The sequence below is a fragment of the Epinephelus lanceolatus genome, chromosome 7 (genome assembly GCF_041903045.1).
Source record: "Epinephelus lanceolatus isolate andai-2023 chromosome 7, ASM4190304v1, whole genome shotgun sequence".
In the NCBI taxonomy this organism is placed as follows: domain Eukaryota; kingdom Metazoa; phylum Chordata; class Actinopteri; order Perciformes; family Serranidae; genus Epinephelus; species Epinephelus lanceolatus.
The window spans coordinates 22,953,857-22,978,255 of NC_135740.1; the positions used below are offsets into that span (position 1 = coordinate 22,953,857).

At 40.8% G+C, this 24,399-nt stretch overlaps 1 protein-coding gene across 4 annotated transcripts in view; it reads right to left on the reverse strand.

Moving 5' to 3' along the window:
* apbb2a (amyloid beta (A4) precursor protein-binding, family B, member 2a) overlaps positions 1–24,399 on the reverse strand; it is a 58,353-nt gene that overhangs the window by 3,063 nt on the left and 30,891 nt on the right. For all 4 annotated transcript variants that reach the window (XM_078169323.1, XM_078169325.1, XM_078169324.1 and 1 more), the window contains 5 exons: positions 9,105–9,219; positions 4,349–4,424; positions 1,248–1,328; positions 1,017–1,132; positions 704–886 (listed from right to left, as the gene is read on the reverse strand). In XM_078169323.1, the coding sequence (XP_078025449.1) occupies positions 704–886; positions 1,017–1,132; positions 1,248–1,328; positions 4,349–4,424; positions 9,105–9,219 (571 nt within the window). The remainder of the gene's footprint in view (positions 1–703; positions 887–1,016; positions 1,133–1,247; positions 1,329–4,348; positions 4,425–9,104; positions 9,220–24,399) is intronic.

Here is a 24,399-nt window from a genome sequence, read left to right on the forward strand (position 1 = left end):
CAATGTATTCCCCTGCCACACAGACTGTTTACCTGCATGCAATCAAAGCCTGCTCAAATGTGATTGGTCAATACTTGGTCAAGCCTAAGAATAGCAGGTGGCAAGATTCAGGGCCTTGAAGTGGCATGTAATCAAGCTACTGGATGAGAGGAGACATCAGATCCTGAGGCTGATTTACATAAGGTTTTAAAGGTACACTACAAAAGATTTTCTGCTGTAAAAGATGCTGTCAGAACTATTGACATTATATTGTTGATTAATTTCGATTATATTAATAATTTCCATTACACCAAAAACGGAGACCAGAACACTTCTGATATCAAAAACTTGTCCCTGCCACAGATTCTGCATTTATATGCAGATATCTGTTTACTGAGATGTAACAATAATCAGCACAGTCCAGGACATAGCCCACAAACCAGAATGTGTCATTTTTAAAACTTGGTTTTTGTCTGGATTAAACAAACAAGATATGATCAGTGAGCTTTAGAGGTACTGGTACTGGTGGTAGCTTCATATTTACCATACAGACATAAGAGCAGTGTAGATCTTCACATCTAATTCTTGGCAAACTAGCAAAAAAGTGTATTTTACAAAATGCCAAACTATTCCTTTAAATACAAAATCTTTAAAGAATAATTTTGGAATACAACATATAGCATCATCTCATCATCATTTCATGACAAAAGTAATATAAACTTACCACACATGCTGCCTGCACAGCCTCGGACACACTGCCTGCGTTGGGGTCGCACCAGAACACATGACACTGGAAATGCTGGTTCCCAGTGTCCATAATGAAGGCAAAAGAGTGTATGTCTCGACCCACGCCCATGAAGGACAAGAAACGCACTCGACACTCCACCAACACCTCCTCTTCCTCTTCCTGCACAGACAGCCAAGAGGAAAATTAGATCTGCGCTAAACACTATTAGATCTCCTTCTCTAATCTACAAGCACATTCACATCTTTTATTTATCGGTTGCTCCTCAGGACAACAACAAAAAGTCCCTTGCCTTTTCTTTGATGACAGCCAAAGTGGTGTCAGCAATACTCAGTATGACAGGAGTCCAGTCCTCTTTGCCTGTGGAGGACAGGAGGCTCTCTATGGCCCCATTTATGATGTCCATACCTGGGGACAAAGCACAGGAGAGGCTGCGCAGTGAGACAGTGTGTGATGGATTTTATTATAGGCTGCAGGATGCGTTATGACGTGTGTATTGGTTTCAGGGTTAGTTGAGGTTTACCTATGGGGCGAGACACAGACGTCATACCCAGATACAGCACATGAAACTTCTGCACCAGCTCCGTCTTTGGCATGGGAAACTCTGCAGAGAGAAAATACACACACATTAAAACACACTCACAGACGTGCATTAAAACACACACGCACAGGCACAGACCGCCCGCAGGGAATTTTATCTCACGACAACATCTAACGCAAAGTTCCAAAAGTAAAGTCCACACATGATAATTGGCTTAAACCAGAGAAATAAACAAATACTGGTGAATATTTTAATATTTTAGGGTGCTGTTGACATGATTAGAGCATGAAAAATATATTCGCACACGGGCATGCAGGATCTCAGAGTTTTCTGCATGAACACCCAGCTGTGCTTGTTTACACAATGGCCTGTAGGCAGAAAGGATGAGTGACTGAGGATGATCAAAGATGTTGTATCACCTGCATCGCAATCAGCACATAAGTTAACATCGTTTACCCCCAGGGACCTCGTTATTAACACACCCTGCAATTAGCTGCGTAAGCCTGAGATGGTTCCTGACAAGGCAAAAGGCCAAGCTCTGAACGTGGTTAATTGTTTAACTTCGGACTTTAAAGATTTTAAATCCTCCAATGTGCTGAAATTATACAAAGTCAACACAGGCCTTCACAGCTGAAGAATCCCCCTCCACATGGTGACATTAATTATTAATTATCTGCTGTATCGCTAGTCAACATGGATTTAAAAAATGAGGGCTAATTGCAACATGGAATTAAATATTATTGAGACTGTTAAAATGTCATTATGTTGAATGACAAACTTAGATCAGGGGGTAAATTAGAGCATTTATATACAAACCTAATAACATCTGTATAATATACAACTGTTAAATGAAACCTTTGATCAAGTTTAAGGTGCTGACCATGTGCTGCAGCGTCTCTGGTCTGAGTGCAGACTTTTGTTTGCATCCATTAACACAAAATAAAATGCTGAAATGAATGAAATGGTGAAAAAACAAAAGGCCAGTCACTAAAATGTTTCACACGAGCCAATTACAAATCTTCAAGAAGGTCTCAGTCCGGTTGTTTTGGTGCACACCTGAGTGCAATTGCTGTGTTCACACCTGCCCAAACGAACCTCACTTAAAGGGCAAACAAACTTGAGTTTGACTGAACCAAATCAAACGGGGCAGGTGTGAAAGCACCCTGAGAGGCAGTGTTTTTACTCTCTTTGGTGGAAAGTTTCAAGCCTTTGTAACCTCTGTCCACATCCAGCATCACATGGGTGTGGTTGGCTGGGCTTTGTTGCACCTGTTACACAAGTATACATACACTTAAAAATTTCTAGCCTCCAGGTTTACTTTTGGGGAATGCGGCCCACTGAATATGCACAGTATGCACAGATTTCTCTATACAGTCATCTGCTCCAGGCACGCTACTTCATGTGCATACACTGCTACATGTAGCAACATGCTAACGTCAGGTAAATCATGTAATCGTGGTTGCCAATGTTATGTATTTTCTTCCCAAATTCATATTATATTCCTGCTGCAAGGTGTCTCCTTGTAAAGATTTTGGTTGAGAAGCCTTTACTGGGAATTTTTCACTATTGAAAATGCCACTATACTCTGTCACAGTCATTCCCCCGGCTGCATTGACAGTGCAGAGACTTTTTCTGTAGGGAGGATTAAGGAGACAGGTGCTAAAGAATTTCAGACAGAGGGTGAATACAGGTTTTTCAGCACAGACAGTATGAGGAAAATAAAATGTTTTATGAACATTAAGGTATTTAAACATGCTTTAGTAGAAACCCAAAAATGCAAGTATGAGCCTGAAAATGAGCATTATAGGTAATCTTTAAATACAGATAGACCAGCCCACATATGACCTTCCTCATTCTGAGTTCCAGCCAATTTTGCACAATCCACATTTTAATTACTGAAGTTCAAAGATTAACAATCCATCATGAGCTCATCTCCATGTGATGGTATAGACTGACTGAGGGAAATCAATCATGGATAATGGCTTTTGCCTGGATTCACCTTATCAGTGTACTCCATGGAAAAAGTTCCTAATATCTCACACATTCAGAACTGCTAAAGCTCTGGAAACAGCAGTTACATGAATGTTGAACAGCGAGAGGTTTTCATGCATTAATTTCATATTTAAAGTCGAGCTCAGGCAGGACAGAGCCGACGAGGTCAGCAGAACCATTATCCCGGTGTTGGTGCTCATCCAAAATCATTTGGTGCTAATCTCCTAATATGTGTTCCAACACGGGATTGCACACTCTCAGCTTCTCTGGAGAAATCTAATCCAGGCGAGATCAAGAACTGTTTTCCATCCACTGCCTTTGCTCTGAATGGACCTCTAGAGCTCACGCATGGGTATATATTCAAGGACGGCGCTTCGCACTGGGCACCAATTGGTTGTTCAGTTAAAGGACTATGAGTTGAAGCAAGTAATAGCTTTAAAAGATGTGAGGGATGTTTCACCAATAAGTTCTTTGATCCTGGGGTTGGGATGGGTGCCGTGGAGCACCAGGCCTCGCCTGAAAGAAACACTAATTGGGTTTTAATGAGGTCGACTGCCTCTGTAAGTGAGGAGCCGATATAGTTCTTTTATATTCTGATGCCGGAGCTCCTTTCCCCCACGCTCAGCAGATACGCACACCAGCTGAAGTTACAGCAGAGGATGAATTGTGCTGGTGCTTTTTTCTCTTTCTTCCTATAATTACTTGGGACTGAGAGGAACAAGCGGTGGGACTTAGCAAAATGGGAAATGGTGAATAGAATTAGCGCTGGGAGGATAAAGCTCAGTGATTGTGGAGCTTGGAGTTGTTCTGGAGTCAGCGTTATCTGAGTGTAATTGAACCAAACACTGCTATCTTTTCTATTAACAAATGTTCACAGTTGCTCCTGAGGCGATAAGGTCATTTTTTTTTTAAAAACACACATAGTATATGGTTTCAGATGTGGAGGAACGCTGTAATGTGAGACAAGAAACCACAGCAGGGAAGAGAGCGCACGGCTGACAAATCCAATTCTCTCATGAGGGAACTACAAAAGAACGAGACTCAAAGAAATAGATGTGTGCACATGTGTGTGTGAGTGTGTGTGTGTGTACCTTGTAGGGGTACATCGGAGCCGGTCTGGGAGGAGCTGCCAGCTGCAGCCTTGGCACTTTTCCTTTCAGCCATAATCTAGAGAAAAAAGGAGGGGAGAAAAAGAGAAGAGGAGAGTAATCAGAATGGGAATGGGGAGAAGAAAAGGTAGGAAAGGTATGGCTGAGCGCAATAGGGCTTAAATTAGCTATAAGGATAGTCTCACCAACAAGCATCCAAAAATATTTTTTTGCAATGAATTAATAACACAATCTAAAAGATAAGACTGATGATATTCTGATTTTTTTTTTTATTGTCAACAAATCACGTAAAAAGACCATTACCATCATGTTAGTCCCTTTCTCAACACGTTCCGACTTCCCAAACAAATGTGTTTCTACTGAAAATGTGAATCTTTAAACCTAGAAAAATGTGCTCAATAGAGTGCCACTCTCGACAATTCTTCTAATACCAGCAGATGTGCTGCAGCGTGTTTCACAATACACGCATTGTGTACTTTTGACAGAGCCGCAGTGCATTGCACAGAGTAGGAAAGAAGGGAATAGCCTACTTACTTACTTATGGTAGAAGGACAAATATCATGGGAAAATGACCAAATCAACAGCAAAATCTGCAAGTCTACAATATCGGACAGGCAAAGTGCTCGGCTTCGGAAACACCCCAACCAAGCATGTGGTAGACAACACAAAATTATGTTGGAGCCAGACTGCGGAGAGCTGCGTCTGATGAAACTGTCCCTCCTGGCTCCCTTACAGTAAAGATGGCGGCAAAGATAACAAAAATGGCTGATTTGTTTATCTCATATTGTGCTGACTTTTGTAGATGAACAAATTTGGCATGGAATTAATCTGCAGATACTCCAGTTCAAAATGACACTAAAATTTTCTATGGATAGCGGTTTTTGAGCTATGACGAAGGCCAAAATGTGGCCTTCAACAGACGGTAAGACTTGTTTTAAGCTGAGCTGATTTTCAGAAAACACACGGCCCCTATCGACCGTTTGAGAGGAGGAGTGATGAGTCAGCAGTCTAACAATATAAAACACTCAATTAAACAGGTCTTTGAACAGTTGTGAATCACCGCACATAAATGTGCACACAAAATATTAGTCTCATTGGTCCAGTAGTTTGTGAGATTAGCTAAAGACGGACAGATACACAAGCACACACTCAAACACATATGCACACACATGTCCAAATGCACGATCCCCTCCAGGCTTACACCTGGCAGAGATAACCAGTCACAATAATAAACTTAAATTCTTCCTGAAACAGCTGGCACTGTAGTTGTTGGCAAATGTTACTGAAACAGGTGTAAACTATGTAATTAGTGGGGACTGTTTTCAGCCGTGGATTTAGTGTGCTAGTGAGGGAGTTTGTGGATTGACTCACAATAAACTAATCATACTAAAGGAACGTGTCATCCAGCTTACTGATGTGTTTTTAATAGTTGTTAGACAACAATGGTGTTTTATGGCACAGTGGAATAAGCTGTGTCGCTTTGCAACAAAGGTAATTCTTGTTAGACGATCAGTTTATTGTTGGTTTTGGTCTTTTCATGGGATTTGATGACAATAAGAAAAAAGTACTACCAGCCTTATCCTTTAAAACCCTCTCTACCACATGGTATATCTAAATTCAGTCGTGTTGAAAGAAGCTGTCTCGCTTTTCTCTCTGCTCCTGCTCTCCTGCTGCAGTGTACACACTCTTTAAAAAGTGTTGAATAGGTTGCATGGCCCCTGCACTGAGCTGCTACAGATACTTGATTAATTGTAGGTGTCATTAATCAAAGTCTATGGTGAGTCTGCAACTCTGCTCACAGGGGAACATGCAAGAAGCCGCATGCACGCACACACACTCTCTCACACACACACTCTCACACAGCGCAGCGCAGCTGCAAGACTCAGGTCACCAAGTTTCTCCGCTGCAGTAAAGAGTAGACTACCACTGTGTTTAAAATAGACGGTGTGAAGAGTCATGGTTACACACATATATATAAATACAGACACACAGAAACACGCTATTCCTGTGATTCAGGGTAGGAGATACGAAGAAATTTACGTAAAGAAAAACATTCCTCACTAAATGGGTCAACATTCCTCTGAGGAATAAAATCTGTATTTCCAGGTAGATATATCCTCTTCAAGGTCAATACTGGTCCTAGGACAACTGGTTTCTCTTTGTGTGCAGAGGGATATCCGTACAACATTGATGTGTCAAGCAAATTCACAGAATTCAATGTTTATAATACACTACAACACCCATCAGTCAGTCTCCCTGCAAGAAACCATTTCAGTGATTAACTAATTCCTTAAAAAATTCACAAGAAATATTGCTGAACGTATTTTATCCGAACTATCAGCCAGGGGACAACCTGCCGAGTGTTGCTCTCACAGTGCAGGGTGGAGGTTAAAGTCACCAAATGTAACGCAGACTTCACTTTTCCATACAGTACATTTAAAAATGTTTAAATACATATTCAGTAGATTTCTAGAAGATGACAGCAAAAGTTAAAACATCAGCCCCAAATGAACATTATACACTGCTGTATCTAAATATCCAGTAAGTAAGAGGTACATTACAGAAAATATTTCAAGTCATAATCTGTATTCAGTCCATAAGGTGATGGGTTCTCACTCAGTCGGTGGATTGATTAGTGTTCCCTCCTGGAAAGTAAAACCTCTGCTTTCCCGCCTCTTGGGGGAAGTACTACCTTCTCAGTCCTAATATATGTTAGAGGGGAAACAGGGTGATTAAATTCAACAAAGTGTGCTGCTACTGGAATAATTCATGTTTTTGCATGAATTTCTTTTTGACATGACCAGAAATCTGGATGATGCAATCCAGAGATATGTGAAGAAAATAGACCTAATTTTGTCCAAAGATAAGATAGCATTGCCTTAAGGCACAGGTCGGTCACATTGGCTCACCTGGCGTCAATGAAATGACAGGGCTTCAGCAGCCACTGAACCATATGATGGAGCCTCAGATGCTGATTGTTCCAGTCTGAAAGATTCAGCCGCTGGTGACAAATTATGATGATGTTCTAGCCTCCGATGTGGTTTTTGACAGGGCTTCAATTTCCAGTGATTCAAAGGACAATGAGAGTCTGATACTGTTTGTTCCAGTAAGATGTCACCAGTGCTATGTATGATGACAGGGCTTCAGCTGCCATCTTTAAACATACAAACATAATGGACTCTCATGAACTTTTGATGAAGATTTACTACTCAGCTATGACCACCACTTATTCAAATGATGGAGCTGCAGCCGCCATTAGACCTGCTGATCTGGACAATGTCAAAATTGACCCTGATGGAGTCTGGCAGGAGAATTAGGGTGCTTTCAGTCCTAGAGTTCGCTTGCTTTGGTCCAAATCAGGGACTAATTTCGTTATAAAGTTTCAGTTGCCTAGAGTTAGCTCGTGTTCACACAGCAGCATTTATAAGCGGACCAGAAAAAATGCCTTGTGGGAGAAAGAGTTAGTTTATAACCAGACTGAGACCACCTGTTTAAGAAGGTCTTGGTCTGGTTGTTTTGGTGCACACCCGAGTGTGATTGCTGTGTTCACTCCTGCCCAAATAAACTGCACTGCAAACAAACTTGAGTTCGAATGAACCGAACCAAACAGGGCAGGTGTGAAAGCACCCTTAGTTTCTGAGGGTGTACAAAGGGGGCCACATGTCGAAAGAGTCTTTTATGTAGCGCCTTTCGACCACTCAATGGCTTTAACACTATGATACATTCACCCTTTCATTCAAGCACTGGTGGATAAGGTACCACCTGTTCATCAGTTATGCACACACTCACGCACCGCTCACACAGCCATCAGTATCTTGCCCAAGGGTACTTCAACATGCAGACTGGAGGAGCTGTGGATCGAATCGCCAATCTTGCGATTAATAGACGGCCTGCTCTACTTCCTGAGCCACAGCCACCCGAGAACTTATCAACAACACGCCCTAATGATTATGTTCAACATACTCCCAAAGTCATGTATGATATGTAAGATGCTGGGCCCTCTTTTCTTGGCAGCATTTCAATGAGCTCAAACAGTGCTTCAACGGTTTGATATTTTTTTCGCCTTAAAATCTGCTCTTTGTGGTGCTATGGTGCCAAGTGCAGTGTGCATAGTGAACATGTGGGAGGAGAGGGGCAAACAGGTGGGAGGTTCATTCAGAAGAAGCACCATAAAGTGAGTTGTTGGTATTTTCGTGGAAATTGCGTCTTAGACGTTGTGCTAATAGATGTTTTAGAACTACATCTGTTGCTGGTGCATCCAGCTGCTACCGATCTGAAAAGATTGTTTCCTGCATCCCCTGATCCGCTGTACATGAGCCTGGTGTTTGGTGGGTTCTGTAACTATGTGACCCTGTTGTATTCACTGGGTAGTTGGTATTTTAGATACACACACACACACATACACACTGAAAAAGTCTTTTCTCGCTCTGTAACCCGAATCTTATCTCCTCTCCTTGCTCTAAAGGCTCTTAAAAACCTCTCTCTATATCTCTGCTCAACTCTTACTCCTCCAGTGAGAGATAACAGAAATCCTGTCAGGGCACTGCCACTGTGTTTTGCACTCCTGGCTATTAGTTTCACGTAGGAGTAGCATCAAAGTTACAGCCTCAAAAAGTAGCTCTGAATAACTGCATCAGCAGTCTCTCTTCAACAGTCCCCCTGATTAAAGCCTGATAGCTTGTTTCAGAGCAGCAGATAAGCTCATTCATGCGGAGGCAGTGACAGTAATGACACCCACCTTGGAGCAGATTTCGTGGAGACTTGTGGCTATGGCTGCGGCAGGAGTATCACATCGGAACACGTGGCACTTCAGCACCCGCGTGTTTTTGTCTCTCGCCACGTAGGCAAAGTCCCTGAAACACGACAAAACACACAAGAATTATCACACATGAATTTATAATGCAAGTGTGATTGTTGGGAATAGAATGATTTTATGTGTTTTACTATAAGTTGTGTTTCACTATATAAGTTTTAGATGTGTGAACAATGAGAATACTGAGATGATTTCAGCTGATCTGAATGTGTTTGCTTTGCAGAAGTGGAGAAGTACAGGAGAGGAAGAGACATGAAGTCTGAGGAGCACATACCGCAATGCTTAGATAATTAGTTTCATATATGGTAAAAAGAATAGAAAGTGATATACAGATAGTAAGGTACAGCACGTGTAGGCAGTTGTGTTGTTCTCTTGTCTTTCAAAACAGGAACCACGCCCCCACCGCCAGCGGGAAGGAGTCAGATTAACACGAGGCAGGGGCGTGGTGTGGTGAAGGAGGAAGTGGAACTGCCAATGAGAAGAGGACAACGCCTTACGTGCACAATGACACTCTGTTACGCTCAAATATACTGGGTCAGGGAAAGGACAGGAGGTCAGACTTCGTGAACTGACACACCTTTGTTGTTCGTCAGGGACGTGAAGTTGAGACCCAGAGCTCTGTAATTTTATTCCTTTACTGCTTAATAAACTACATTAACTGAGACCGAATATCTTCTCCTATTGCTTCATTAAAGAACACGCAGGACTGAGCTCACACATAGCACATTGGAGAGTAGGATGAGACTCTTAGTCCAACATGATCTACAGAAGATGTCCCAGACATTTGGGTCTGTTAAAGGGGCATTAAGTCAGAATCTCTGTTGTCCCATAATACAGATGATTCAGTAATTATACCTCACTGAGTGGGGGATCTTCCACCCTGTACACCTATTTATTTAAATTTCAATTACTTATGCAAGGTTCTTTACACATTCCCTCGATGCACTCAAACTGTTATGCTTATAAGTGGCAGAAAATGTAAATAACAAGCCACAATAGATGTCACAATTAACTGATGGAGAAAAAACTAATCCTTTTGAAGAAAGGGAAAAAAAGAAAATCAAAAAAGGAAAAGGAATCATTTTAAAGAGGACTTATGCTCATTTTTAGGTTCATACATGTATTTGGGATTTCTACTATTAGATGGTTACATATTTTTCATTCAGTTTTAGCGCCCCCCTCCCAAAAAAAGTCAAGTCTACTTTGATTGATCAGCATTTCTAGGTCTTTCGTAACTCTGTGTCTCTGCGCTGCCACTGTATGTTCTGAAATTGGGGAGAAATTAACAGCATCTGCAACCAAGACTACATGTTTCCCTGACGTTAGCATGTAGCCACATCTACATTAGCTGTGTACTAGCTGCAGGGCGATGACACTGTCAGAGTATAGCTGCACTTTTTAAAGTGAAAAAGCAGCAATAAAAACTTCTAAACACAACTGGACATGTTTCAGTGGGAATATGATATAAATCAGGGAGAAGTTTACAAAATAGGTGACCGCAATTAGGCCTACATGTTTTTCTGACATTAGCATGTAGCTACATGTATGTTAGCTGTGTACTTGCAACCAGGGAGTGATTGTAATGGAAAATAACAAATAAAAGCTTCTCAACACAACTGGACATGTTCCTGCGGGAATATGATCTGAAACTGGGGAGAAATTAACAACATCAGCAATCAAGATTACATTTCCCTGATGTTAGCATGTAGCTACATGCATGTTAGCAGTGTACTTGCAGCCGGGGAATGATTATAACGCAGAATGGCAACATTTTCTACCATAAAATCACAAATAAAAGGCTTCTAAACACAACTATACATATCCCTGCAGGAATGTGATCTGAAATCTGAGAGAAATGAATAACACCAGCAACCAACGTTACATGTTTTCCTGATGTTAGCAAGCAGCTTTATTAGCAGTGTAGGCTATGTAATGTAAAGACTTGCTGTAACATGCCTGCAGCAGATGACCATTTAAAGAAATCTGGCACACTATGTCTTATATCAAACTTTAAATCACAAGCAGTGTATGTTTTTACAAGAGGTGTAAACTCACAAAGACCACAGACACAAATTTAATGACTTTAGTGTCAGCTTGACAAAACCAAACTTGCAACTCAACTTGGGCTTTAACACCAATGACTTGTGACTTCACTTGGACTTGAGCCTTTTGACTTGATAACTTCCCCCAAAGATTTTAAAGTATGTTACTTGAAAAGTGTGCCACAAATCAATTTATTTCATTTCCTGAATCACCTAATGTTAATGCTATTCATACCCAGCAAGTCAACACAGCAAGCCGATTTTTCTTCCTTAATTTTACAAATGTTTATCTTATTATTTTAACCTTTGGCCATGTTTAATATGAACATCCTGGAGGCAGACACAAAATGCAGAAAAGCATAATAGATCCCCTTTAACATTAGGTAAGTGTGCACGTACGGAGATAGGAGAGAACAACTATGGGTTATTCAGGGCTAAGGAAATACAAAACATGATAAATAACCTCATTACATTAACAGGACCATCACTGAATTCCATCTCTTTGTGAAGTCGCCTTAATGACATTTGTTCCAACTCATAACACTTCTTCATTCCATATATTGTATATGTGGGAGAGTCAGATTTTATCCACTTAATGTTAATAACCTGAATAGCTGCAACCAGCTGGATTTTCAGCAAACAGATTATAGTTTTCCTCCCAAAGCCTCACAGTATTACTCCTTTGAGAGCCACCTTTGGACATTGTTGCATATTCAGATTCAACACGCCTTCCCAGAGGGCACCTCGCTTAGGGCCAATATGTGGGTATGATTGCCAATTTGTATTTTACATTCCCTTCAGCATTTTTCCAGAGTTTGTTGGGTTTAATTTTGAGCAGCATCTTAAAATGATATCTTACTAATAAATCACTGTCCATTTGAAATCCCTCCCAGGTTTTGAGCCCATTATTTTATTCTCATACCCTGCATTAAGCACTGCTCTATTGGGGTGGATTTTCACATATTTTCTTCATTCTGTACGTGCTAACAGGAGGTGACTCTTTGCAAACATCAAAAAAGTCTGTCCTTGGACTTGTCTTCTGTTTGGAAACTATAACTTTCAATCCGCCTCTCTGCAGCTGTTTTTGCTGTCAGCTGTTCAACAATAAAGAGCCCACAAAATTAATTGCAAGAAAAAGAAATGACAACACACAATTATTATTATTTCCCCATTTTGCATCATGATATATTTACTTATTTCTTGTTGCAGCTCTGCTCTAATTAGCGCCCTAATTTATTGTGAAAATGCTGCTTTGTTATTTGTGTCATGTGCAGGCCGCCAAAAGATTTGGTGGTGATTTGGTGTGAATTCACACCAGTCAAGGTTTATTTGGTGAATATATAACTTAAAGCCCCTTTAACATGATGCATGTTTCATGCTGTGGCTTCATAAACACCAGGTTTCTCTATCCATATATTCCAGAACTGAAAATGGTGTTGTTGTTTTTTTGTTTTTTTGCTACACTGACACACACAGGTACACATAAGCACACAGGAATGCAGATGTGCGTCCCAGTGCCCGAGGAAACTATGTGCCAAGCGCTTCACAGAGGTGCGCCACATGGGAGAAACATGAGAAGTGTGAGGGTGAGACTGAGAGAGAAAGCTCCACCGGGAAAGAAACTTTCTGCATAAAGTGGGTGGGAGATGAAACACAGCTACACACACACACACACACACACACACACACTGAAGATGAAAGATAGACACATTTCTTCCTCATTAACAGGTGAGACAAGCTGCGGAACAAAAAGGTAGGAGGATGAGCCAGGACTGAAATGATTGAGTAAACAGATAAAGCAGAGTGAAAGAGGGGAGTGGGGACATGAGGAGAAGCCAACTGGATGGCAGTGTCACCAGATGCAGCTGAACAGCTTCATGCACATACACAAACACACACACTGCACACTCCCAAATAACCATAGACACAAACAGAAATATGGCAATCACAGCCGGCATTTATCACAGCGGGCTCTTTGTGTTTATGAGTCCATTATCCCGACTGTCTCCTCTGCTTAATTGTGTGCTCACACACTTTGGGTCGATAATGCTCTGTGCCTGTGGCCAGAAAAGAAAGTGCAATGATCTGTGTGTGTGTGTGTGTGTGTGTGTGTGGTGTGTATGCATCCAGTACACTTCGTTCAGGGACATTTGAGCAGTGTGTCACCAAAGCAGCATGAGTGGCCTTGCCTCGCACACTACAAATGGTTCTTTTATGACTTCTGTCCCCTCTCTGGGGATCAAAATGCTATAAAACAGCATGCAACTCTTAATAGGAAATAGCCCGTGGCCGATCTGGCTCGCCGATGATTTAACACCAGTGATTTAGACCTTCAGTAGTTGCTTGTGTGCTCCTGTTAAGAGCAACAGTGACTCTGGGCGAAGCAAAGCCACTGATTTGATACCTGATGTGACAGACGTGATTGCACAAGGGCGTGGGGTGGGAGTCTTGACACAGAGATTACTGGAAACAACAGAGAGCCACGATCACACTTGAACACACCACAAAGAGCAGTTACCTTTCTCTGGATCCCGGGAAGCAGAGGGAAGAAGGGTGGTGATAAGGGAAATGGTAAGGAAAGAAAAAATGAGTTCCAGAAAGATGGGAAATTATAAGACAGGAAAAATGGGAGGATGAGAATATTGTATTACGGCAAAAAAAGGAGTGGAAGATGAAATAGGGGAAAAAAAAAAACAAGAGAAACGTTAATACACACGATATACTGAGTCAGAAATAGACACAGCGCTCTTTCACCTCAATCACTGTCTTCCCGTGAGGTGTGTGTGTTGTATGTGTGCACTGGAGCTCAGGTCTGTGTACTTTTCATTTCAGTGGCTTAGCGTTCCACCACATTATGACACAGCACACCTTTCCCATTAGACGTGCCAACATACTCACACACTCACACACCTTGTTGTTGCTGCAGCCCCCCCCCCCCCATCTCCCTCCTCTCAGTCTCTCTTTCATCCTCCCTTTTGCATTCGCTCTTTAATCTTCTTCTCCCTCTTCCTCGGCTCTCTCTCGCACTCCTCATACTCACTCTCCTTTTTCCACAACAGGAGAAGCCCCCGAAAAAAGAACAAAGACGCAACACAGAATGATTCATATCAACAGTGTAGCTCATCACAGCCGCTCTCTTCCATATTATAGTCTGTGACGCTCCATTATCAGGAACAGCAGAGAGGAGGCACGGGCTGAATCAAGAACAGAGGGCTAATTCAAACATTGACTGCCTTTGATTCTTTGACGATCCACTTAGGAAGAAGTAGTGTGTGTAACTGTGTGAACTTGTGTGTGTGTATGTGCACATGCCGCATATGAAATGCATCTCTTGCCCTCTGTGTTTCTCTGTTTGGATTTCATTCATGATTTTCTTTGCTCCGACTCCATTTACTTGCCATTCTGCCTCCCTCTGCTCCACTTCTAATTCAGACTCCATGCCTCCTTCACTGTCAGTCACTGTGCTGGAATTGGATTTCAGTGTCATAATTCTGAATGGTGCAAGAAAGCTGCTCTCTACATACCTCTGCAATGTACCCCTTTCTTCTATTTTTTACTACTAATTTGCATGTGAGTGTCAGTCTGAAAGTGTTGAAAGGGCTTTGCTGCTGATGGGAGAATGACATCACACCTGATTCAAACCCAGGACAGACTCCTGCCTCCCTAAACACCTTCAGTACTGTTGTGCTCACACTGACCTTACTTGATTTTGACAGCACTAGACTGAGCCAGCAACGTGCGGAAATATCTTATTCTATTTATTTTTCTCCACACTTGAAAACAGAGCATTTCAAAACTAAGAAATATTGAGACTTTGGAACACAATGACTGAAAGCTTGGTCAGGCGGTAAATTCATGAATCCATCTTTTTAATGTTGCCTATGATCGCTCACTCAAAATGTTAATGAAGCTAATAATCATACAAAATAAGTCATTGAGTCATATTATGTTTACTTTGTCAGATGGCCTCACAGCAATAAAATGTTGATTTGATGAGTATTTCAGTGCAGCAACACTGATAATACCGTTAATCTGCTTAACTGGGAGCATTTATGAGCTGTGATTATAATCATTCAGTCGTCTGACACACAGGAACAAAAAGTTAATGGGAACAACTAAAGCAGTGGTTTCCAACTGGTTCAGCCATGGGTCGAGATTTCATTAGTTTAAAATCCACACAGTCTAATATATTCAGCGCCATACTTGTGTTTGGCCATGTCGTTGAGCTAATTTTCTGTCTCTGTCAAGCAGCTGTCCATTTGTCATTCTCATTCTACAGCAGGATTCATTCTACACAGTTCTGTATCAGAAATTCACTGTACTTAAAAATAGAGTGTGTTTTTTACAACTATGACACATTTGTGAGTCAACTGCAGTCCATTCAGAGTGGACCCAAGACCCACTATTGGACCCCGATCCACCAGTTGGAAACCACTGAACTTAAGTGTGTGTTTGACTAGTATAACACTATACAGGTGATGATGGAGAGCAAGAGGGGAAAGAACCTGGGGATCCCACCTGAGAGATTTTTGACCAGCCACCAACCAAACTCAGTACAATTTTAAATATTATATTATTTAAAGGAGACACTACAGGTGGAAATATTGTTTTTTCATGCACTGGTCAATTTGAGATTTTGTTCTTTTTTTGCTTACATAAATGAGTTCCTTTAGACTAGTGGAAAGAAAATGTCCAAAATACACATTTAGGTGTTTATTTTAGTACAGATTTATGTTCTGGAAATTGATGCAAAAGGCACATATTTAGTTAGATACTGCCTCATTTCCATGTTTAAACATACAATTTCAGAAAACCTGTACTACAAAAAATATTGTCTTAATATAAGTAATCAACTGAGGAAGATTCATGGTGATATCTATGAGTAGTCATTTTAACCTCTTCACCTGGTGTCTTACCTTTGGTTTTAAAAATGTATGAAATTTTAATTCAATTCAATTTTAATTAAATTCAATTTCATTTATATCACAAATCACAATTTGCCTCAGAGGGCTTTCCATCATATGACATCCCTCTGTCCTTGGAATAAGTGAATAGGGAAAAATTCTCCAAAAAACCTTTAACAGTGTGAACATTGTGAACATGAGCTACTCTCTCTCAAAGCCAGAAACCGGAGAGTTTAATCTCAAACTTGTGATGTCATTAAGACAATGAATGGGAGCCTGATTTTGTGGATGAACAGAATGTTTGTTTTCTTTTTTATACCCAAATGAGCTTTACTCTATTGTAGTGTTCTCAGAAACAGAAAATGTCCCCACATACTCAGAATATTCCCCTTAGTACTCTCAGGGCCGAATTCACAAAAGGATTGCGTGGCTTTTGCGGCCGCTAAACAGTACAGTCTAATTCACAAAACACGCGCAGAGGGTGAAATGCTCCACTAACTGCACTGCCAAGCAGATTGCGTCTCGGTGCTCCGGTGTTATTTGCACATATTTAAATGAGGTAATATGCATATATTTGGCGCAAAAATTGCCCCTTTCTATGCAAATGAGCCTCATTGATAAACAACGTCTAATTCACTAACACCAGCGCTAATAGCCACACGCAGTTTGAGTGAAGCAAATAACGTCTTTAGAAAGCTGGTGCAAACTGGGCGCTCCTCTGTGGAAGCCTCTCGTCCAGACTTTCCAGTGATCGTGGCAGCAGTGATCGTCTGTTAAATCAGTCTGTAAATAATATTTTGACATTATTATTATAATCATTATTACTTTAATGGCATCCGAAGATACTGATGCGTTGAACAGGTGACAGTCTGCGGTTGTTCTCAAAACGCACTTCTGTCACGCACTTCAAAAGCAACATTTATTTTACGAAACGGGGGAAACAAACGTGAACAAAAACGGTTCCGTAATTCATATTAAATTCAAAAGATAACGAAAAAACAGCTACAAGTGAGAGGGAATAGTGATAAAGTGGTCAAACTTGGTCAAATCCACAGCCTCAACCCATCCGACACTGTTAGACTGACTCACCAGCAGACATCACTACATGAGGGTATACAGTATTCAGTACTTTGCCAAACAAAGTCTGCCATTGTTCTGCCATGGTGTTCTTGGCGCAAAGCCAGCATTTATACTTTGCCATGTGTGCCTTATTGCAATCAGGGGCAAACTGCACTCAGCTGCCAAACTTTGTGGGCGTGTTTGCGCTGGTATATCATTAACGCAATATCCTAGGACATTAAGACGGAGCAAGTGAAGTGCAATTCAAGGTGCTTTGTGAATTTGGCCCTCAGTGTCATCTAGAACATCTCTCCCAATTAACTGTCATGGAGCAGCTCCAGACTTTATAACCTATGACATCACAAATTTGAGTTTAAGCACTCGAATTTTTGGATTTGGGAGAGAGTTCATGTTTGCTAATATTTTTGGACTGCCCTAGACCATAGGAATAACATATATGAATTTCAAAATAACTAAAAGCTTTACACCTCTAGTGTCACACATTTTTTTTATCTTTGTAGTGGGGAATACTAAATTCCTCTCTTTTTAATTTAATCTCATTTTTGCCTGTAAATGAGATCTGATTCAGCCTTAAAAAACCCTCCACATATAATGCATGTTATATTGTAAACTCAACATCAGGTCATGACCTCAGTGCCCTGCTGACATCAGCGGCGTTGACAGAGCTTTTCATGAAAACACCCTGAAAACAGAGGCGTGAACTCTGGTTTCTTTCACTCTTAAACAGCCTTTTTCAAATTGTCAGTTTAGCGAGGAGACAGGAGAGAGGAAAAAGAAGAGAGGCAGAGATGCTGTCTTATTTTGGCAGTGAGGAGCAGTTATCCCTGACCTCAGTTAATGGAGGGGGTGACACATGGTACAGTGAGAAAGCAGTGAATCAACAAACAACTAAAGATAAATGACACACAGACCTCAGATATGTAGGGGGAGTTTTGGCAGGAAAGTGAGGAGAGAAGATAGATAGGTAAAATGTCAAGAGAAGGGAGTGATAAAGGCGGGAGGCCAGAAAACCGAAATGAAAAGGTGGGAGTGAAGCAGAGAGGAATGGGAACGAGGTATGAGACTCACTAGAGGACTGATGGTGGAGGAAGAGGTGGAGAGCAAAAAGAGAGGTAAAAAGACGTATGAGATGAAAGGTATGAAAGCAGAGAGATGAGTTAAAGCAATACTCCCACCACTCGTGTGTTTTTTCTATCTGTGTGTGTGTGTGTGTGTGTGTGTGTGTGTGTGTGTGTGTGTGTGTGCGCTCCACATATTTCCAGAGCTGAATAAAGGATGACTGACTTACTACTACCAATCTCTCTTTGATCCTGATGGCTGTGAGGCAGACTCGCCTGGAGAGGATGCGTACAACTCAGAGATTAAATGAGGTCATGGCTGCAGATGTATGGTGGAAACTGGGTTTGAGAGAGACGCACGGAACCGTCAGTGTCTGCAGCTCTGACATCAGTCATTCGCCATCAGTGGTACTAACAGTGTAGTAGTAACATTTGCATATGTACAGCTGAAGGAAAATCCCGCCCTCGCATACTTAAACATGGTTTCAGTTTGTGACACTTAATGCCTCATGCATTCCCACATTTCAGTTATGTTCAGATCCCCTATACCTGCAATGGGTTTCTCATTCATCACATTACAAAAACAAGCCACCAAATAGGGTGCAAACATATCACACGCTGCTGACAAATGCTGCTGACAAATGTAAGAAGAAGAAATGTGAACAGAAAATCTATAATGCAAAAGGCATCAGCGCACTGATGCTGAGGTTGGTTGTGAAATTGATGTCTTTGCCTCTCTTATAATGGTTTTCTGCATGAAATAGGACTATTGATTGTTAGTGTAAATGCAAGAAAAGCTGCAACCAAAAGCTGATTTTTTTTCACACTCATGTTTGATATGTGGTTGATGAGATGTGACGACAAGCTGAGTTTAGGGATCGTCTTACAAGTGCATGCAAAATGGCTCAGGCTTTTGTCAATAGCTTTCTCACTTTTTCGTCTATTGACACTTTAAAACAGGGGTGTCAAACATACGGCCTGCGGGCCAGAACTGGCTCACTAAAGGATCCAATCTGACCCACTGGATGATTTTGCACACCTCATATTGATGCACTTGTGAAGCCCAAGAGATGCTAGTATTTAGGAGCAAGTTAAACAGTGAGTACTTAATCCAAAATGCTGCTTCAGAGACATTTCCCTGACCAGAATACAGTTCTCTGGAAAAACAATATTTTATTGTGGTCATATTTTAAGATATTAAACATTGTGCAAAGTACTGTCGACCAGCAGCTTCAATACAAATAATCTGTATCAGACTTCTATCTTAAAACAATATAGGTGGGAATGTATTGCTAAAGCACTGCTAAAACTTTTGACTTGTAAATGGTTTGTAAGGCAGGAGATAACTTCACCTGCTTCCTCAAAGCTTCCACTTAAGTTTGGTGTGGTGATGCGAGTGCTACTACACAGCAGGAGTGGATGTAGTGTGAAGTGAATGTAAAAATGCACATGTAATGACAGTGAGTTACTACTCACTGACTGAATTTGGAAAAACTTGTTGAAACTGTACTTATTTTTCTTAAGATATCTCAGACTGTTCATCATCTGTTTTGTAAAAGCAAAATGTTTTCACAATGTACTTCTATTTCTTTACACTAATAGAAACAGAACAATTTGGAGGTGTTGTTATCCACATGTTGCAATGGTTTTACTGGTCCAGCTCACTTGAGATCAAATTGGGTTGTAAAATAAGTGTTATAGTTTTACAGGTTGCCTTCAAATATTCAGTAAAAACTGAACAAATATGATCTCATTTCTTTAGTTTGTAAACAACAGTAACTCAGAGCGAGATTGAGATTCTGTATACAATATCAATACTTCAACAAAATAAAATTTACCACAAATTACACATTTAAACAGCTCCCAAATACAAACATGTACCCTGGGATCTATATATATGAATCAACAGGTGATTTCCTTCCCTCTTAGCAAAATCCTAAATGATTGAGTTGTTTTTTTTTCCACCTGGACCTTTATGCTCTGCCATTTCTCCTCTAATCATCACGCAGTAACCTGTGACAGGCTGTTATGATACCACAACTATCACACATTCACATACATGTAGTTTTCGGTAGAGCCATGAGCTTCACATAGGTTTACATTACCAAAGGCTTATGACAAAATCATTTGACAACGCTAACTACCGTGTGCACACAGTGAGAGATGAGAGGAAGAGACGCTGTACTGCTGCCAGAGGAGACACTGAATGAGTTCCCTTTGAGCGGTAAGTCGCTAAAAGAGTCTGAGAAGTCCGGGGCTGTTCATAAAACATTTAGGACTCCACAGTTTATTCCACACTACTGAAGCTGCTCCTCTTTTTGGAACCACTAGAGAGTCAGTGATAATTTTGCTTTCAGCCACCTTGTTGTTGCCATGCGGAACAGTATGACCTCAATATGTCAACAAGTTGAAATATTGCAAGTATTACAAAATGAATTTTATTTATATGATATTAAAAATTATACCACTATTATCGAGTAGGATATGATACAGCACACCCCTGTATATTAACATTAACCATTAAACAGCTTTGTTGAACTTTGTATTTTTAGAGTGTGGTTCAAACACAAATCTTGCTTTATCATTTGATTAACTCAGGTGCATGCATAATATATGATGCTATTTTGTGTGAGAGGCTAAACTTATACATACTATGAGGAGCATGAATGGCAGTAAAACCCAATTTTAGGCAGAAAATGAGACAACTACCTCTGGTAAAAAAAGAAATGCTTTTTTTTTGTGTGAAATAAACATAGATAGTAGCTCCATGTTACACTCCACATGATGTCACATTGTTACTTTTGACCATTTAGCCATAAAAAAAAGAAAATTACAACAGTAAACACACAGTGGGCCCATGTGTGGAGGTACATCAGCATTAACTGCTGTGTGTTGAGTGATGTTGGTTTTGTGGTGTTTTTCCTCTTTTCATTTTTCTTCCATAAACAGACAACTTTCACTGATGACTCTGTGTAATTAAAATGCAAGTAGTTTTGACAAACTTTCCACAGAATGACTTCACTTTGCATCTTCAGGTGCTAAAATGGCGTAATAAAACTAATGTGTCCGCAACCGCTGCAGTAAAAGAGGCTTTTTAAGAGGCAGTGAAAACAACACAAATGTAAGTAGTCCCCAGCCTGCTCTGCTCTGCTGTACTTTCTTTTGCTCGGTAGCTTCCAGTATCGCTCAGCAGAGACTCGTGTCCTCTCCAAACCATCTGTCACGCGCGCACACACAAACACACCGAACGCCGTGGCATCACACACACTTCACACAGACTTCAATTATCAAACAGCTTTGCAGAGTGTCTGGGTAGTGCTGGCCGCTATGCTAATGCACTTACATATGCTAATTGCACAGCCAAATGCTGATTAGAAATGTCTGAGGAGGAAGTTCTTGTGACTCTCCTGTCACTGGAAAGTAGACAGGGAGGCAGCGAGGTCCCAGGTGTGTGTACAGTGTGTGTGCGTACGAGGAAATATGTTCTACTTATTGATTGTAACTGAACTGGTAACTCTATGATTACTGACAGTGTTGTGACTTTGGCTCCAGTCCAAAGGGGATGTGGATCTGATCCAGTTTCACAGTGAGATTCACCGCAGAGCTATGACAGGCAAGAGTATTGCTGGAGTGGAGGCAACAGCTGGATGGTGATTTAGAGGAAAGCCCTTTCATCACACTGTAAAGAGAATAAAAAAACACCTTGCAGGTACATTTACATTTAGCAGCTGTTTCTCTCCAATTATTCTCTTTTTAAAAGCAGCTTTTTCTTGCAACAGTTGTGTGAGACTCTTTGTTTTATAAGCTTACTTAAGAACCCGATGCAGCGTGAAATCGTCCCCAGTGAAGCGAAGCACTTTGCAATTTCTCCGAGATGAATAATATTATCAGTGCAAAGGCAATATGAACACATAAAGATGACAACTTTAATAATATTCATGAGAAAAGAAGTAGTAAAAAATAAATCCACCCTCGAGCTTCCTTTATAAGTGCTGAAAGAGTGAGGGGAATGTTTCTGCTGTCACGGCCCACAAACGCATTTTTATTTCAACTAATTCAAAGTCTGTTGATGGACCCTCTTAATCTACGTGTGTTCTGCTGGAAAATTCTCCATTTTCATTTGTCCAAACTCAATAAACATTTCAACACGCTGCTGTGAGGAGACTGTTTTTAAATATTGAACCCCTGAGTGCTGATAATTGTGTTTGCAGAAAAACAGCGCATGTTGCTTATGACTGAAGTTAATTGTAGTTTATTGTAATGGAATGTTGAATATGGTGATAAAAAAGACCAATAAAACTCAAAGATAAAACCAGAGAGAAGAGATGCAAAGTAAACACTTTATGGAGCCATTAATAGGACTCTGCGGAGCCGCTGACAGATATTGGCTTAGTTTTACAGAACAGCACTATTGATGCAACCTTAGTGTCCATTAACTGGTATTTACAGTTGTGTCATTAGCATGCTTAGATCGACAATATTCCAATTAGAGCCTAACTAATACTGGATTTTTGAGGTTGATACCATTTTCGATATCTGAGTCTACAACACCTGTTAACATTTTTCAGGATAAGATGTTTCTAAGGTGTGTACTGAGCACAACATTTCACAGATGAAAAACTTGTCACTGCTCTTTTAGTCTCTGTGAACAGATATCTGCAAATGTACGCAGAATCTGGAGGCGACAGAACAAGATTTTGGTGTTGGAAGTGTTCAGGTTTCAGTCTGTAGCCCTATCACTGACCAATCATGTTTGAATGGCAGCTAAGTCGATGTGGAGAGGTAGAGGGCATGGGTTGAAATGCAATCTGAACCCATCAGCTTATCGCCTGACAACAACTTAGCTTTATATTCACTTTGCTGTGTATTTTATCTGCATTCATACTGTGCAGATATGTGTTTATAGAGACTAGACTACTGGGACCCCAGAGGCTTTATCTTCATCAGACGATAGCTGGTGGGTTCCACGATTGTGCTCTCCATACATCTTTGTGCTTAAATTACACTCCATGCCAACATTTCCTCCTTTGTTGCTTCCTCCAGTTTCTCTCTGTTTTGTTTGAAGTTTTTCCTTGAGTGAACTGAGGGAATAAGTACCATATGTTGTACAGATTTCAAAGCCCTCTGAGGCAAACTTGTGATTTTGGGCTATATAAATTAAACTGACTAGACTTGGCTCTGTGGTGGATAAACTATGTCATAGTGACACTGGTTCTAAATGACCTAAAACTTTAAGGGGAACGCCACCTAAATTAAGAATCCCAAAGTTATTTCCATGGCCTAGCAAAGGTCAATCTCTCTTAAAGTCAGAAACCTAAGAAGAAAGTCCCAAACTTGTGATGTCATCAAGTATAAAGTCTGGAACTGCTCCATAGAAAATGAATGGGAGCCTGATTTTGTGGACCCACAGAATGTTTGTTCCCTTTTTTATACCCAAATGAGCTTTACTCTACTGTAGTGTTTTCAGTGCTGAAACTGAAAATGTACCCATATACTGAGAACGTTCCCCTGGGTGCTCTCACTGTCATCTATATTGTCTTTCACAATTTATTGTCTGTGGAACAGCTCCAGACTTTAAACCCTATAACAACACAAATCTGAGTTTAAATACTAGTTTTTGGATTTGGGACAGAGTTGTCTAATATTTCTGGACTGCCTTAAGGCCTTTGCACACTGATTCTGATGTGTTTAATTGCTCTATTCGTTGTGAAAATTTGCAGCATGTGACAAAATAAAAAGACACATTTCCTCCTTTGCCTCTCCACTGGAGTTACCTATCTGGCTGTCACCACTCCCTCCTTGTCTTTCATTTGGCACCGCAGCAGCATGAAAGGGCGAAGCTGTCCTCCCTGTGTGTCTCCACATTCTGTGTGCAGTCCTTTACCTCCTCCTCTATAGCATTATTCACCTGAATATTACTATCTGACCTGTTGAAAGTGAGCTTTCTGAGTCATGAGTCAAGATTCTGTGTGCCCCGTTCCTCTGTCTTGTTGCGGCTGTGTCTCGCTGCCACATTTCCTCACTGATTCTTGGTCAAACATCTCTAAAGGCTTCTGACGGATGCGGAAAATACAGAAAATCAAACCTGTTCCGAAATTTTTAATGACAGACTAAAGTTTCAGTGTGAAAACGTGAT